This window comes from Anolis carolinensis, chromosome 1, assembly GCF_035594765.1.
Source record: "Anolis carolinensis isolate JA03-04 chromosome 1, rAnoCar3.1.pri, whole genome shotgun sequence".
Taxonomy (NCBI): Eukaryota; Metazoa; Chordata; class Lepidosauria; order Squamata; family Dactyloidae; genus Anolis; species Anolis carolinensis.
The window spans coordinates 210,878,218-210,891,587 of record NC_085841.1 but is presented as its reverse complement, the minus strand read 5'-3'; the positions used below and the strand labels follow the sequence as shown (position 1 = coordinate 210,891,587).

Genomic DNA, 13,370 nt, shown 5'->3' with positions numbered 1-13,370 from the left:
AAAAAGCTATAAAAACATCTCAGGGCCCATCTACACAGGCTTAAACTGTGGGGTTTTTACCAGAGTAGCCTGAGGCATTCAAACAATGCCTCAGGGCAATCCAATTTAACTTGGAGTAGACATGGATGCTGTGGCTTGTAGTCCAACAAAATTTGGAGATCTGTAGAAATTTCATCCCTGTGCCTATATTATGCGGTGTCAATTCTAGTAATGGCTCTTGTTAAAAAATGTATTTCTGTTTTTGATTTAGGAAAAAACATTGGGGCACGTGGTCACAAAATTAGTGACTATTTTGAAGTAAGTTCCATTTTTATTTTTTAAAATTCATATGATCTATGTGTTCATATATGCAATATAACTTTATTTAAAGAAAAACATCAGTTGCTTCAAATTATCTGCATTTACATGCTAAAAAATTAAGATCAGAATTTTCTGTCTGGATTTGTATATCAGATAGAATTGTCTGCTTGCCTGAGTACCTGGCCTTTAGAAAATAGTGATCTTAAAGAAAACAAGTTATTCAAAACCAATATTCATGCTTTGGTTCCTGCCTAGTGGGACTGCAGTTACTTGAAACCATGGATACAACTGAATCCCATTAAATTACTTGATGTGTGGTCCAAGCATACCATAGAATTACTCTGAAGGACATAGAAATTCCTAGAGAGCTATCCTCTCTTGGAATCTACGCCCTGCAAAGTGACTCTCTGATAACTTCTGGGGGAATTATACCTTAGAACAGCCCTGCACAACTCACGACCCTTCAGGTGTATTGGACTTCAGCTCCCATAATTCCTCGCCATTGAAACATCTGTCTAGAGCTTCTGGGAGTTGGAAGCATAAACACCTGAATAGCTACAGCTTGTGTAGGCCTACTTTAGAATCACCTGGGGGACCTAGCAAATTCATAGAAAGACCATTTTCCCCCAGACACAGGCAAGTGAAACCATGGCTATCGTCTTCTTATATTGTTTTCTTCTTTGTGTCCTCTGTGGATCACACATATGAGTTTTCTGCACCTGCGCAGGCTCAAATGGAAAACTCTTTCTTGGCTTTAGCTTTTGAATTTTGGCAGTAACCTCTCCCACTCCTCCAGAGGCATTAAAGACACCTGCAGCTGTGGTTCCCCAGTTCCTCTTTGTCCACTTCTTCAGCAGCTCTTTACAGACCTTAGCTCTATACTATTATTCAAGATGTCTAGAAAACATTTTAAGAGGTGTGGCCAATGTACTGCAAAGATGCTGGTCTCCAATGGGCACTCCAAATGCCTGCAGTGTGTAGGAGAGAGCCATGTGGTCAGTACCTGCCAGCATTGCCAGGCATTCACGGTTCAGGAAGAACAGAGAAGCGAGACTTCAATATTCTATATCAACAAGCCTTGGCATCGTCCACTTCAACTACACAATAAATGGCCTCATACAAAACTTTGAAGACCACAAAGAAGTATTCGAATCTGAAGTCTATGACTTCAGAGAGGCCAGACCCATTAGTAGCCCCATCAGTAGCCCCATCTACCTCAGCCTCGATAGTCACAGCCAGATCAACACCATTGATCTCAGGTGCCCTGCTGTCATCCTCATCTATGAGGATTGCTGTTAAACGTTCGCTCAAAGAACCTCCTTCTCCCTCTTCCTCTAGGGACGGGCACAAGATTTTGTTATCAGTATCATCTTCACACCATACCTCGCCCCCTTCAGATCACCAGTTAATCCAGCCATTGCCAGCCCTCCAAGAAACACCCTTGGGATTGACCTCTCCCCAGACAAAACCGTTTCCATGGTGGAATGGACAACCTAAGGGTTATCTTAGAGCAGATGGTCAGAATGGCGGAAAGCCCTGGGAATAGATGTCAAATAGTCCTTGGAGGTAACAGCAGACCCAGTGTTTAAAAGAGTCCAGAGCCAAGCCCCACCAGCCACACTGCTCCCATTTCCACCCTACCTTCTTAAAGTTTTGAAGACCTCATGAAAGACCTCTTCATCCTTCCCAGCATGGTACCGGATTATGAAGCAGGGTGTCTCAGCTGCGTTGTTGATCAGCTGAATCAGGACTCTATTCTACATTTTCTCAGTAATCTCGCTGATAACCAGGGTGGTGGAGCACATATCCCTGCAATCCCCAGACTGCATCCTAATAACATCGGTGTGGGCCAAACAGGCCTGATTTGCTCCCCTCCTCTTGGATGGTCAATACCTTGTGTGTCCCCCAGACACTAGGAAGAGATGATCCCCCCAGACATTGCTCCCCTCCATCTGATGGCCTGGAAAATCTGTCCATAGAGACCCTGTCTGAAGACATCTAAAAGATACTTTGAGCTGCCCACAAATCATCCACAACACGATCATATACCTACAAACTATCCTGCTTCTTGATCTTCCTGTTAATGGCCCCTTGGATTCAGTATGCAGGGCAGTGATCTGGTCTAACCTGACCATGTTTATATCCCACTACTGACTGGACTCTAGGATGCACCCAGACACAGCCTTTGGCCACTCAATACTGTTCTCCTGCATTCTGTAGCCCCCACGGACTCGGACACCCTAGGTCCTCCTATGGCTTACCTGAGTTGTAATATTGACTAAACCAAGACAAATGGTTTAGTGGTGGTGGTAAATGTACTATAAGATGTTCAAATTCATTCACTTTATTGTTCATGATTGTTGCACTTTAGAACCAATACCAAGTTTTTCACTTTACTGAGTTTATTATCACCAGTTTACATTTCAGATAGTTGTATAATGGGTGCATTATTTGCAATCACATTGATATTTTTCATGCACGGGCACTGTTCCTGGAATTCATAGTCTTTCTTGCACTTTGTTACTATCCTAGGATTGCCCCCGGGAGTTTTTTCTCTTGAAATTCTGCTCCTGCACTTCCCCAATGCTAGACAAAAAAGAGAGAGAAATAATTATGTGTTTATGTTTATGTCATCTAACACACAAGGATAAATCCCATAAGCACATACTCACGGACCATCTCATTGACATGTTTATACTGCATGACATCATGAGAGTATTATAAATGTTCATTACATTTCTTTGTGTCTGTCAAAAGTTTCCAATAAATGCTACTTGTTTGCAACATGTCTGGTATCAAGGTGTGGCATATTCCTGCCTTCCTATACCTTAGCTTACTAGTCTCCATATGTGTGATTCTCAAAGGTCATGAAGAAGAACGACAGGTTGCATACTTGTATCTGTGTTTTTTAAAGTTTCTTCATGAAGAAGGAGGACAGATTGCATACTTGTAACTGTTTCTTCAAGTGGTCCTCTGTGAAGTCACACAACCCCACCTCTTCCTCCCCTCTTCTATGCCAACCTCCTCCTTTCCAGCTGTAGCTGTGGTCTGGGAACTGGGAAGCTGTGACTGCCTTTTATGCCTCCGGAGGAATGGGCAGAGTAACAACCAAAATTCAAACGCAAGAGCTTGGAAACATTTTCTATCTGAGTCTGCGCAGGCTCAGTAAACCCGTATGTGTGACTTCATAGAGGACCACTGGAGATATACAGTTACAGATGTGCAACCTGTCCTTCCCTTTCATCATCCTTATTCCGTGTTGAGCCATGGCAGTTGAAGTGGTGTCAAACCACATTAATTCTACAGTGCAGATTCATTCTGAGACATGTTTCAGAAGTACTATATGAATATGTGTCTTTAAGGCAGGAGTTTGGACTAGATGGGCCTTATGGTCCCTTCCAGCTCTATACTTTTATTATTTTCCTGTTAGTAGTTATTGTCAGCATAGCTTTTATAGTCTTTACCAGTAATAATTCTTACTATAGCCTCCCTCCCCATCCCGATAATAAATATAATCAGAAGTAAGTATAACAGGGTTTATCTACTTAACTGAACAGATTTTAAGAATATCCTTCTGTTCAACGGATGTAGGTGAGGATGCAGCTAAAATTAATCAGAATGAGGTTTTCTGAAACTATGGATCTTATCACATTGAGGTCACTAAGCCGGGCGATAATGGATCGTGGTGAATCCGGCATGGGGAAACCTATCGCCCCGCATCTCCCCTTACTTCATCCCACAGGGGAAAGCATTGCCACCCGGCTTCCCTCTGTTCTCTCTGGAACATGGGAAGCCACCTATGTTCCTGGTGCTGCCTCTTACAAAAGTTCAACCTCACTTCAGGCATGGAGCCCAGCTGGAAGTAGATCAACATCATGTGATAGGATCTGATGGGCTCCTTGCCTGAAGTGAGGTTGAATTGTCATAGGACAGGTAATTTTGCCCATCTGATGAGGTTGTTTGTCAACATATAGAGGAGCTTTCATTCTGCCAGCTACTTATCATTTACTTTCCCCTATCCAGCCTATCCATCCCTTCACAGCCATGGTAAAGTGAGGTTCATGGAGGATACAGCGAATACTAGTTTTTCACAGCACAATTTTTGTGAAAAGCTGCACACATTTGTTACCAACTTTGCATGGCTCCTCTAGAGAACTGGGATGGTTTATTGTCTCTAATCATTTAGTCACAAAACTTCAGTATTTTGCAATGTGCAGACACTGTTTACCTTTTTGGCATGAACTGGCAAAACGGATTTATTGATAAAATCATAGTTGTCACTAATTTTCTTTGCTTTAGCTATGGATATAAATTGGAGGCAGTTGTTCAATTTTCCATATGGATCAGAAAGCACTCTTTTCTGCACTTAGTATCTCATAGATTTCTGTGTTATGAAAGAATTGAGAGAAATGCATTCAAACCCTTAACTGCAGTTATATATTGCTTGCCTTTTTGGAGGAGCTTGAAATTCTCCATTCCTTAACAGTAATACTGTACAATTCATTTTATGCCTTCTTTCAAGTTTAGTTTATTAACAATTTCACAAAATGCAAGATAAAATAAAAGTGGAATGAATAAAATAATCAAATGCATTCAGTTCATAGTTTTGTTAATGGGAAACTATTAAGCATATAGACATACCTAATATCCCAGCAGTTATTAATGTTTTCTTTTATATTTTTATCTAAATGGTATTGCATTTTATTATATAATTAAAGATTTGCTCATTCATAATAATTTCACTATGTTCAGTAAATACATTTTTCTTTCTTTGACTATTTTTCCCCAGTACCAAGGTGGAAATGGGTCTAGCCCTGTAAGAGGAATGCCTCCTGCAATCCGTTCTCCTCAAAACTCACATTCCGCTCCTTCTTCTGTAAGTGTTGTCTCCAGAAGTCATAACTAGCCAGTACAAAAATCCTCATGCTGTTTTAAATCTGCTTAACAGAAACACTGCCGTGATAGATTGTGTTGTTTTTGTAGCTAATAACAAAGGTTAATCTTAAAACTACTCTGCCTCTTGTTTGCTGAACCAGATGGAATATGTTTGTCCAAAAAATAGCAGTTCATCCTCTGGTTTGGGTGGTCTCTCTAGCTTGAGGTGTTGGTGGGCCAAAGTGGTAGAGATGTTATGTTTATTGTATGTTGTTGTCTATAAGCTGAAATCTTGCCAAAGTTTATGCTGTTTATTTTAGAAAGTGAATCTTTAGGATGCTGTGGTATTTTTGGGTTTGGAGTTTTGGCTGTAGTGCATTAGCATAGCTTCTTTGCAATTCCAAAAAAAAAAAAAAAAAAAAACCCACCACCACAACCAAGTGTACTAAATATAACTAATAGAATATAAGTTATTGAATAGCCTTAATAAAATTCCAACTTGACCACAATTTGGAATGTGGGAATATGTTGCTACTGGCAAATTAAGTGGGGGTATTGCCATCATATTTTCCTTTGGTTTCCATAATGAAGAGCCTACATTTTAAAATTAAAGCTGAAAATTCAAGGGATTGTGAGGAGAAGTAGGCAACTGTTTTATAGTCATATAGATTGTGAAAAAATAAAGATACCATATAACTTGTGGTAAATGGAATATGTGTACCATGTTACACCAGGGAAGAGAAATTCTAGAAATACTGGAATCATGTTGCTAGATTTCAGTGAATATTATTTATTTATTTATTTCCTATATTTCTACCCCTTTTTCTACCTGTCCCTTTTTCTTCACTTTCGATAATATACTATACTAGCTGTGCCCGGCCACGCGTTGCTGTGGCGTTGTCTGGTGGTGTTGGTGAGAAATTGTTGAAGTAGTGCTGGTATTGAATGTCTGTTGTATGGTTATGTTTAGTATGCACACTGAAGTGGATTATATGGCAGTGTGGACTCAAGATAATCCAGTTCAAAGCAGATAATATAAGATTCTAAATGGGTTATATAGCTGTGTGGAAGGGCCTTGAGTCTGCACTGCCATATAATCCAGTTAAAATCTGATAATCTGTGGAAGAGGCCTAAGTGAGGCCTAATTGTGCCTGTCCCCTCGGCTGAGTAGGTTTGCTAGGAGACCAAGTGGGCGGAGCTTAGCCTTCTAACTGGCAGCAATTGGATAAAAACTATTATTCCTCTCCCTCTAATTAGGAGTTTATTTTTCTTTTCTTTTTGTTGTATCAACCTAGAGCCATGAATGATGGGTTGTGTTGTCAAATTTCGAGGTTGGGGGGCCTGTAGTTTTGTTGTTTTGTCCGCTGCCCTGATGCCATCACTCTTTTTATATATACTAGCTGTGCCCGGCCACGCGTTGCTGTGGCGTTGTCTGGTGGTGTTGGTGAGAAATTGTTGAGGTAGTGGTGGTATTGAATGTCTGTTGTATGGTTGTCTTTATGTTTAGTATGCACACTGAAGTGGATTATATGGCAGTGTGGAGCCAAGATAATCCAGTTCAAAGCAGATAATATAAGATTCTAAATGGGTTATATAGCTGTTTGGAAGGGCCTTGAGTCTACACTGCCATATAATCCAGTTAAAATCTGATAATCTGTGGAAGAAGCCTAAGTGAGGCCTAACTGTGCCTGTCCCCTGGGCTGAGTGAGTTGCTAGGAGACCAATTGGGTGGAGCTTAGCCTTCAAACTGGCAGCAATTGGCTAAAAACTATTATTACTCTCCCTGTAATTAGGACTTTATTTTTCTTTTCTTTTTGTTGTATCAACCTAGAGCCATGAATGATGGGTTGTGTTGTCAAATTTCGAGGTTGGGGGGGCCTGTGGTTTTGTTGTTTTGTCCGCTGCCCTGATGCCATCACTCTTTTATATATATAGATTAGGATTAGGGAGTGAAATCTCTCATCTGTTTGCGGCTTGTCTGCAACATACTTCAGGAAAATAAAGGCATAGTTGTACTGTAATCAGTTGCACAAATATAATATCAGTCTCTGGACCACAAAGCAAGGAAAAACTGCCATCACACAGATTAAGAAGTAATGCTCTAGTAGTTGACACTTTGTTATTTACTCAAAACATTTGACATCTCTAACAGTTTTTAAGTGCTGCTAATTTTCATTACCTATATTGCTGTGATCTTTGAGGGAATACTGTTTGCTAAAATATTTTGTAACTGTGGCAAATAAGAGGCCATGTTTCCTTCTGTTGTTGTACTTCTCTTTGATGATGGGAGCTTTTAGTCAAATATCCAGTTCCATTGAGTTTCATGATAATGCAATGGAAAAAATATTCCGGTACATTTTGGCACCTTTAATTATATGGGCAGAATTCTTAGGTTTCTCAAAATAGAAAGATTATATCTGAAGAATTTATTATGTTTCATGCAAGAAAAGGTAAAGAGTAAGATACAGATATTCTTGATTCTCTGCATTGTCTCAGAGACCAATTATGTTATATTTTTCTTCACTTAGAATATCCCAATTGTCCCCTTAGAGACAATTAGGAATTGTAGTCACACAGAAAATAAATCTGAAACAAATTTGTTCTTTTTATCAAAAATCCAGAGCCACTGCTATAAAAAGTTGAAGGAAATAGGCAGAGTGACTTCATTCTGTACAAATATGCTCCTGTATTTTGGGCAGGGGAGGGTTGTCTGTTCTCTTGGCTTAAACCATGAGCAGCTCTTATGTTTTTTCTGTGACCTGTTCTTTTTACATTTAGTGCAGTCCAGGTTTGTTTCTTTCACTCATTACTAGACTGGAGGGAATTAAAAATATTTATGGTGAATAGAAAAGTCCAAGTATTGTTTTCTGCAGTTTTATAAATGTACCTCTCTGTTTTTCCGTGAAGTAGACATTTTGCAAAAATTTGTGCACATCTAGGTTCGACAGAATAGTCCTTCTCCTACTGCATTGTCTTTTGGGGACCACTCTGTTACACAACCAAAGCAGCTGTCATTTAAAGTTACACAGGTAAGCCTTCTGAGTGTTCATTCTTGTCCTTAATGCTAAACGTATTATCACAGCATTTAATATTTCCTGCCCATTTGCTTTTAGTTAAGAAGCACTCCTTCAAAAAGATTAGTTAAAGTAACATTGTTGTGCTACAAGACTGAGTAGGTACAGATAAGCCATTCTGCTGTGTTTGCATTTTACAGTCTCTTTTCACAACACCGCATGAACTACCAGGAGCCTTTTGAAAAACAAATATTGTGACTATATCCTCAGAGCAGATGCTTTGGGATTAAGTTCTCGTGATCCTGATAACTGAGGTGAAGATTTTTTGTAGTGATTTGAAAGGCTGTGATTTGAGAGGCCGTCACATGGAAGTTTACCTTCTACATTGTTTTAGAAATAACTTCGGGGATGGGGATATATTAGCACTGTCTTCAATATTTTGTTCATCACTACAAAGGAAAATACCATATAATTCATTTGTTTTTCATCAGAGAGAAGGAGGCTTTACATTTTTTTAAGCCTTCACATCTTTCTGGCCAAGACAAATCAATAATGTGTCATTAGCTAGTTTTGCTGTTATTGTACTTTGATTTAATCCAGACTATTCAGACAGTTTTGAAAACTAAGTAATGAAAGAGCTCAGGGGGTTGATTGTTTCCCCCTCATTCTTATGTTTTAACATAAAAGATTCTTAATCCCAAGGGGAAGGGAGGCAGACTTGCTCAAATCTTTTCTTGCCCCTGAAGACGGTCCAGAAACTGCAGTTGGTGCAAAGGTCAGTGGCTAGGTTGTTAACCGGAGCAACTTACAGGAAGCAGTCAACCCCCCCTGTTTAAACAGCTCCACTGGCTGCCGATAAGTTTCCGGTCCCAATTCAAAGTACAGGTCATTATCTATAAAGCTCTAAATGGTTCGGCACCTGCCTATCTTTGTGACTGCATCTTCCCCTATGAACCTGCGCGATCTTTAAGATCATCTGGGGAAACCCTCCTCTTGCTTCCACCTCCGTCTCAGGTACAACTGGTGGGGACGAGAGAGAGAGCCTTCTCAGTCATGGCCCCCTGGCTCTGGAACTCCCTCCCCAGGGAGATTAGGCTAGCACACTTCCTGACCACTTTCCGCAAAGAGTTAAAGACATGGATGTTCCATTGCATTTTTGAGTAGACAATCTTCTAAATAGCTAACCCCATGTAGGACCACAAATCTGTCCTCACACTTTACTATTGCTCTTATCCTTACTGCTTAAATATGACCTATGCACTTTACTCAATGTCCTTTAAATTATTGTTACACTAATACACCCACCCCGTGATGATAAAGTGAATTTGTTTTGGTTGCTGGTTTGATGCCTTTTTATATATCATTATAATGTTGTTTTGCTTTTTCTTATATTGTTGCTATGCATTTTAATGTATGACATTGTGTTGTTCGGGCTTGGCCCCAAGTAAGCGACCCCGAGTCCCTTCAGGGAGATGGAGGCGGGGTATAAAAATAAAGTTATTATTATTGTTAATCTGCTGAATGTTCACATGATCCTTCTTCTCTCCTATTTTTATATAGACAGATCTGACAATGTTGAAATTAACTGCACTTGAAAGTAATAAAAATCAAGACCTGGAAAAGAAAGAAGGTCGTATAGATGATTTGCTCAGGGTGAGTGTGACCATGGTATGATTCAGAGAAATATTGGAATACCTGTTAACAAGAAAATATATACTGTTTTAAAATGACAAGTGACTTAAATGTGTTTGGCTGTAGTCCCAAACAAATACAAAATATAATGTGTTGTACAGTAGAATCTCACTTATCCAACACTCGCTTATCCAAGGTTCTGGATTATCCAACGCATTTTTGTAGTCAATGTGTTCAATACAACGTGATATTTTGGTGCTAAATTCGTAAATACAGTAATTACTACATAGCATTACTGCGTATTGAACTACTTTTTCTGTCAAATTTGTTGTATAACATGATGTTTTGGTGCTTGATTTGTAAAATCATAACCTAATTTGATGTTTAATAGGCTTTTCCTTAATCTCTCCTTATTATCCAACATATTTGCTTATCCAACATTCTGCCGGCCCGTTTACGTTGGATAAGCGAGACTCTACTGTATTTACAATTATTTCTTGATCTTCCCTTTCATGAGAGTCAGATTTTTTTTTTAACTTATATTAGTTGAGAGTTTCTTATCTGGAATTCCAAAATCTTTCATAAACCAAAATTGTACACATAAGTGGCTAAGAGACACCTTTGCTTTCTCATGGTTCAATGTACACAGATGAAAAACATTTTTTAAAAATATTATGTAAAATTCCGTTGTATGTGTGAACCATAAATTAATTTTGTATTTAGACGAAGTTCCCATCTGCAAAATATCTCACTATCTACATTTATACAAATATCGTATTTTATGCAGTGGCTACTATTATGCCTTTGAGGAGCTTTTTTTCACCATGTAATGGTCTCTTTTAAGGGTACAGCTGCGTGGGATGAACTCGCCATCCCACCCCTTCGTAGCTATGAGGGGACAGGCTTGTGGGTGGGTGAAGCCCCCTTTGCATAATATTTACGTCCATGGCGGAATGCAAGGAAATAAAAAATATCATAATTATTTCAGCTAAGGTTATGCAACCTATCCTGGAAATTCCTCTTTTCTGAGATTTTAAGAGTAAATTTCAGTTTTTGCATATGATTTGAAATCATCCATAATAAATATAATTTCTTTTACTACTTAGGCTAATTGCGATCTGCGACGGCAAATTGATGAACAACAAAAATTACTTGAAAAATACAAAGAAAGATTAAACAAATGCATTTCAATGAGCAAGAAGCTTTTAATTGAAAAAGTAAGTTAATATTTTTTATTTTAAAAGTCTAAGCTCAAAAAGAAAGAACATGTAGTTACCTTGATACTTTATGTTCAGTAGAAGTTGTACGAAAAGTAATTTATACAATTCTAGTCAAGATCCATAATGAATAACAAGGTGGATAAGAGACTGGAAGGAGGAGCTTTGACTACAGAAGAAAAATTGATTTGCAGTGGCTCAGACCAAAAGAGAAGGTATTATTATATACCAGGTGGGGCAAAATCTTAGGATTTGTCCTGTTCCTATATGGGACGAAGTGCCTAGCCAAAAAAAATACGTGCTAGAGTGGTAACATTACATTTGTGATTGGAGCTCCCACAATCCCCTAACCCAGTGGTTCTCAACCTGTGGATCCCCAGATGTTTTGGCCTTCAACTCATAGAAATCATAACAGCTGGTAAACTGGCTGGGATTTCTGGGAGTTGTAGGCCAAAACACCTGGGGATCCTCCCTCCAGAACCACTGCCCTAACCAACCTGGCCACTGGGAATTCTTCCAAGACTATTGTTGTGTGCCTCCAAATTGTTTCTGATTTATGGTGACCCTAAAGTTTTTATGTTTGTTCAGGTGGATTTTTGCCTTTGCTATCTTCTAAGGCTGAGGAAAGATGACTTGCCCAAGTCACCCAGGGTTTTCCATGGTTGAATGGGAATTTGAACCTTGGTCTCTAGAGTTGTAATCCATTATTCAAAGCACAACATCACCCTGGCTTCTTCCAAGCCCTGCGTAACATTTAAAGGCCTTAGGGGTGCCATTGATTGTACGACATTTAAACACAAAAATTGGCTCAGTGCAGCTGTTGATCTTACCATCAAATTCCAAACTGGTAGAAGGGAGACTAGCTGAGTAGGAAGTGATGGCTTGCTGCTGTGAAATAGATGCTCTGTTTGAGCAGAAAGCTGTATGTAATCTATCTTGGATCCTACACAGAGAGAAAAGTGTTATTTGCTGTTTTGAATTTAACCTCCCCTCCTCTGTGCTCAGATTTTAGACAAGATACTTGTCTCTCAACTTTCAGAAGCCTGTGAAATGCATGCTCTGAGACCAGGGAAGCAGACATAATAGCTTGGAAATTCTGTTTCCAATTATAAGAAAATGCAGCGACTTTGCAAAACAGAAGTCTTGAGATAGACTATTTAGTAACTATCTTGTATTTTTTAAATGAAATATCCATTGCTGGGAATGACTCAGAAAGTAACTGGTAATATTTTGGTTTTCTTAGAGCACGCAAGAGAAGCTGGCAAGCAGAGAGAAGAGTATGCAAGACAGATTACGCCTTGGGCATTTTACAACAGTTCGACATGGTGCTTCATTTACTGAACAGTGGACAGATGGTTTTGCATTTCAAAATCTTGTGAAGTTAGTCAATATTGTGTTTTTAAACTGTTTAGTAATTACTAGTTCCCTTGAGTGGATGTTTTGTATTGTTTAAAATACTTTGAGGTTTACTTTTAAATATACTGTATCACATTATATTCCCTTTTTTGAATACAATAGAGAACTTTTATTAGTCTACAGAAAACTGAATTCTCTGCATCTTGGTACCTTTGAAAAAAGCAAATATCTCATTATAATTTCCTGTGAACCTTAAAAACAAATTAAAATGTATTAAATGAGTACTATGTACATAGAAAATTGTAAACCTAAACTAATGAGTTTGCAACCAACCCATAACTGGTGGGTTGACTTCTGGTCACATGATGTAGGAGGGTATCGGTGATAAAAAAAAACGTATTTCTGCATCAATGTAATTTGCAATCAAACAAGATAACAAGAACTTAGTTGATTTTACTGGAAGTTTTTGGTATACTAAACAAGTGAATATCTGTGTGGTAGAGCGTGGAGTCTGTACTTGTTGCCAGTAAAAGAGCAAGCTCAAAAAAAATACTTGAGTAAAGATTGCTCAGAAGGGGGATGATATAGAGGAGCAGATAATTTAGGAGGAACATTTATTTATTGTGTCAGAAGCGAACCGAGAGTACAATTTGTAATGTGTTTGAAAACACAAAGTTATAAAAACTTGGCATTATACTAAGTGTCCTTTGACCAGTAGCTGGCCACTTGGAGTGCCTCTGCTGTTGCTATAAGAAGGTCCTCCATTATGCATGTGGTAGGGCTCAGACTGCATTATAGTAGGTGGTATGTGGTTTGTTCTTCTTCACACTCGCATGTCCTGGACTCCACTTTGTAGCCCCATTTCTTAAGATTAACTCTGCATCTCATGGTGCCAGAACGTAGTATTTTCAGTGTCTTCCCAGTCGCCAGTCTTCTGTGTGCCTAGGAGAAAGTCTCTCATCAGGCCTCAGAAGAA

At 39.0% G+C, this 13,370-nt stretch overlaps 1 protein-coding gene across 3 annotated transcripts in view; it reads left to right on the top strand.

Moving 5' to 3' along the window:
• tlk1 (tousled like kinase 1) overlaps positions 1–13,370 on the top strand; it is a 91,551-nt gene that overhangs the window by 47,147 nt on the left and 31,034 nt on the right. For 2 of the 3 annotated variants that reach the window (XM_008118869.3, XM_016996677.2), the window contains 6 exons: positions 251–297; positions 5,090–5,176; positions 8,115–8,204; positions 9,750–9,842; positions 10,928–11,038; positions 12,282–12,418. In XM_008118869.3, the coding sequence (XP_008117076.1) occupies positions 251–297; positions 5,090–5,176; positions 8,115–8,204; positions 9,750–9,842; positions 10,928–11,038; positions 12,282–12,418 (565 nt within the window). The remainder of the gene's footprint in view (positions 1–250; positions 298–5,089; positions 5,177–8,114; positions 8,205–9,749; positions 9,843–10,927; positions 11,039–12,281; positions 12,419–13,370) is intronic. The other variant, XM_062964536.1, reaches the window with a different exon arrangement.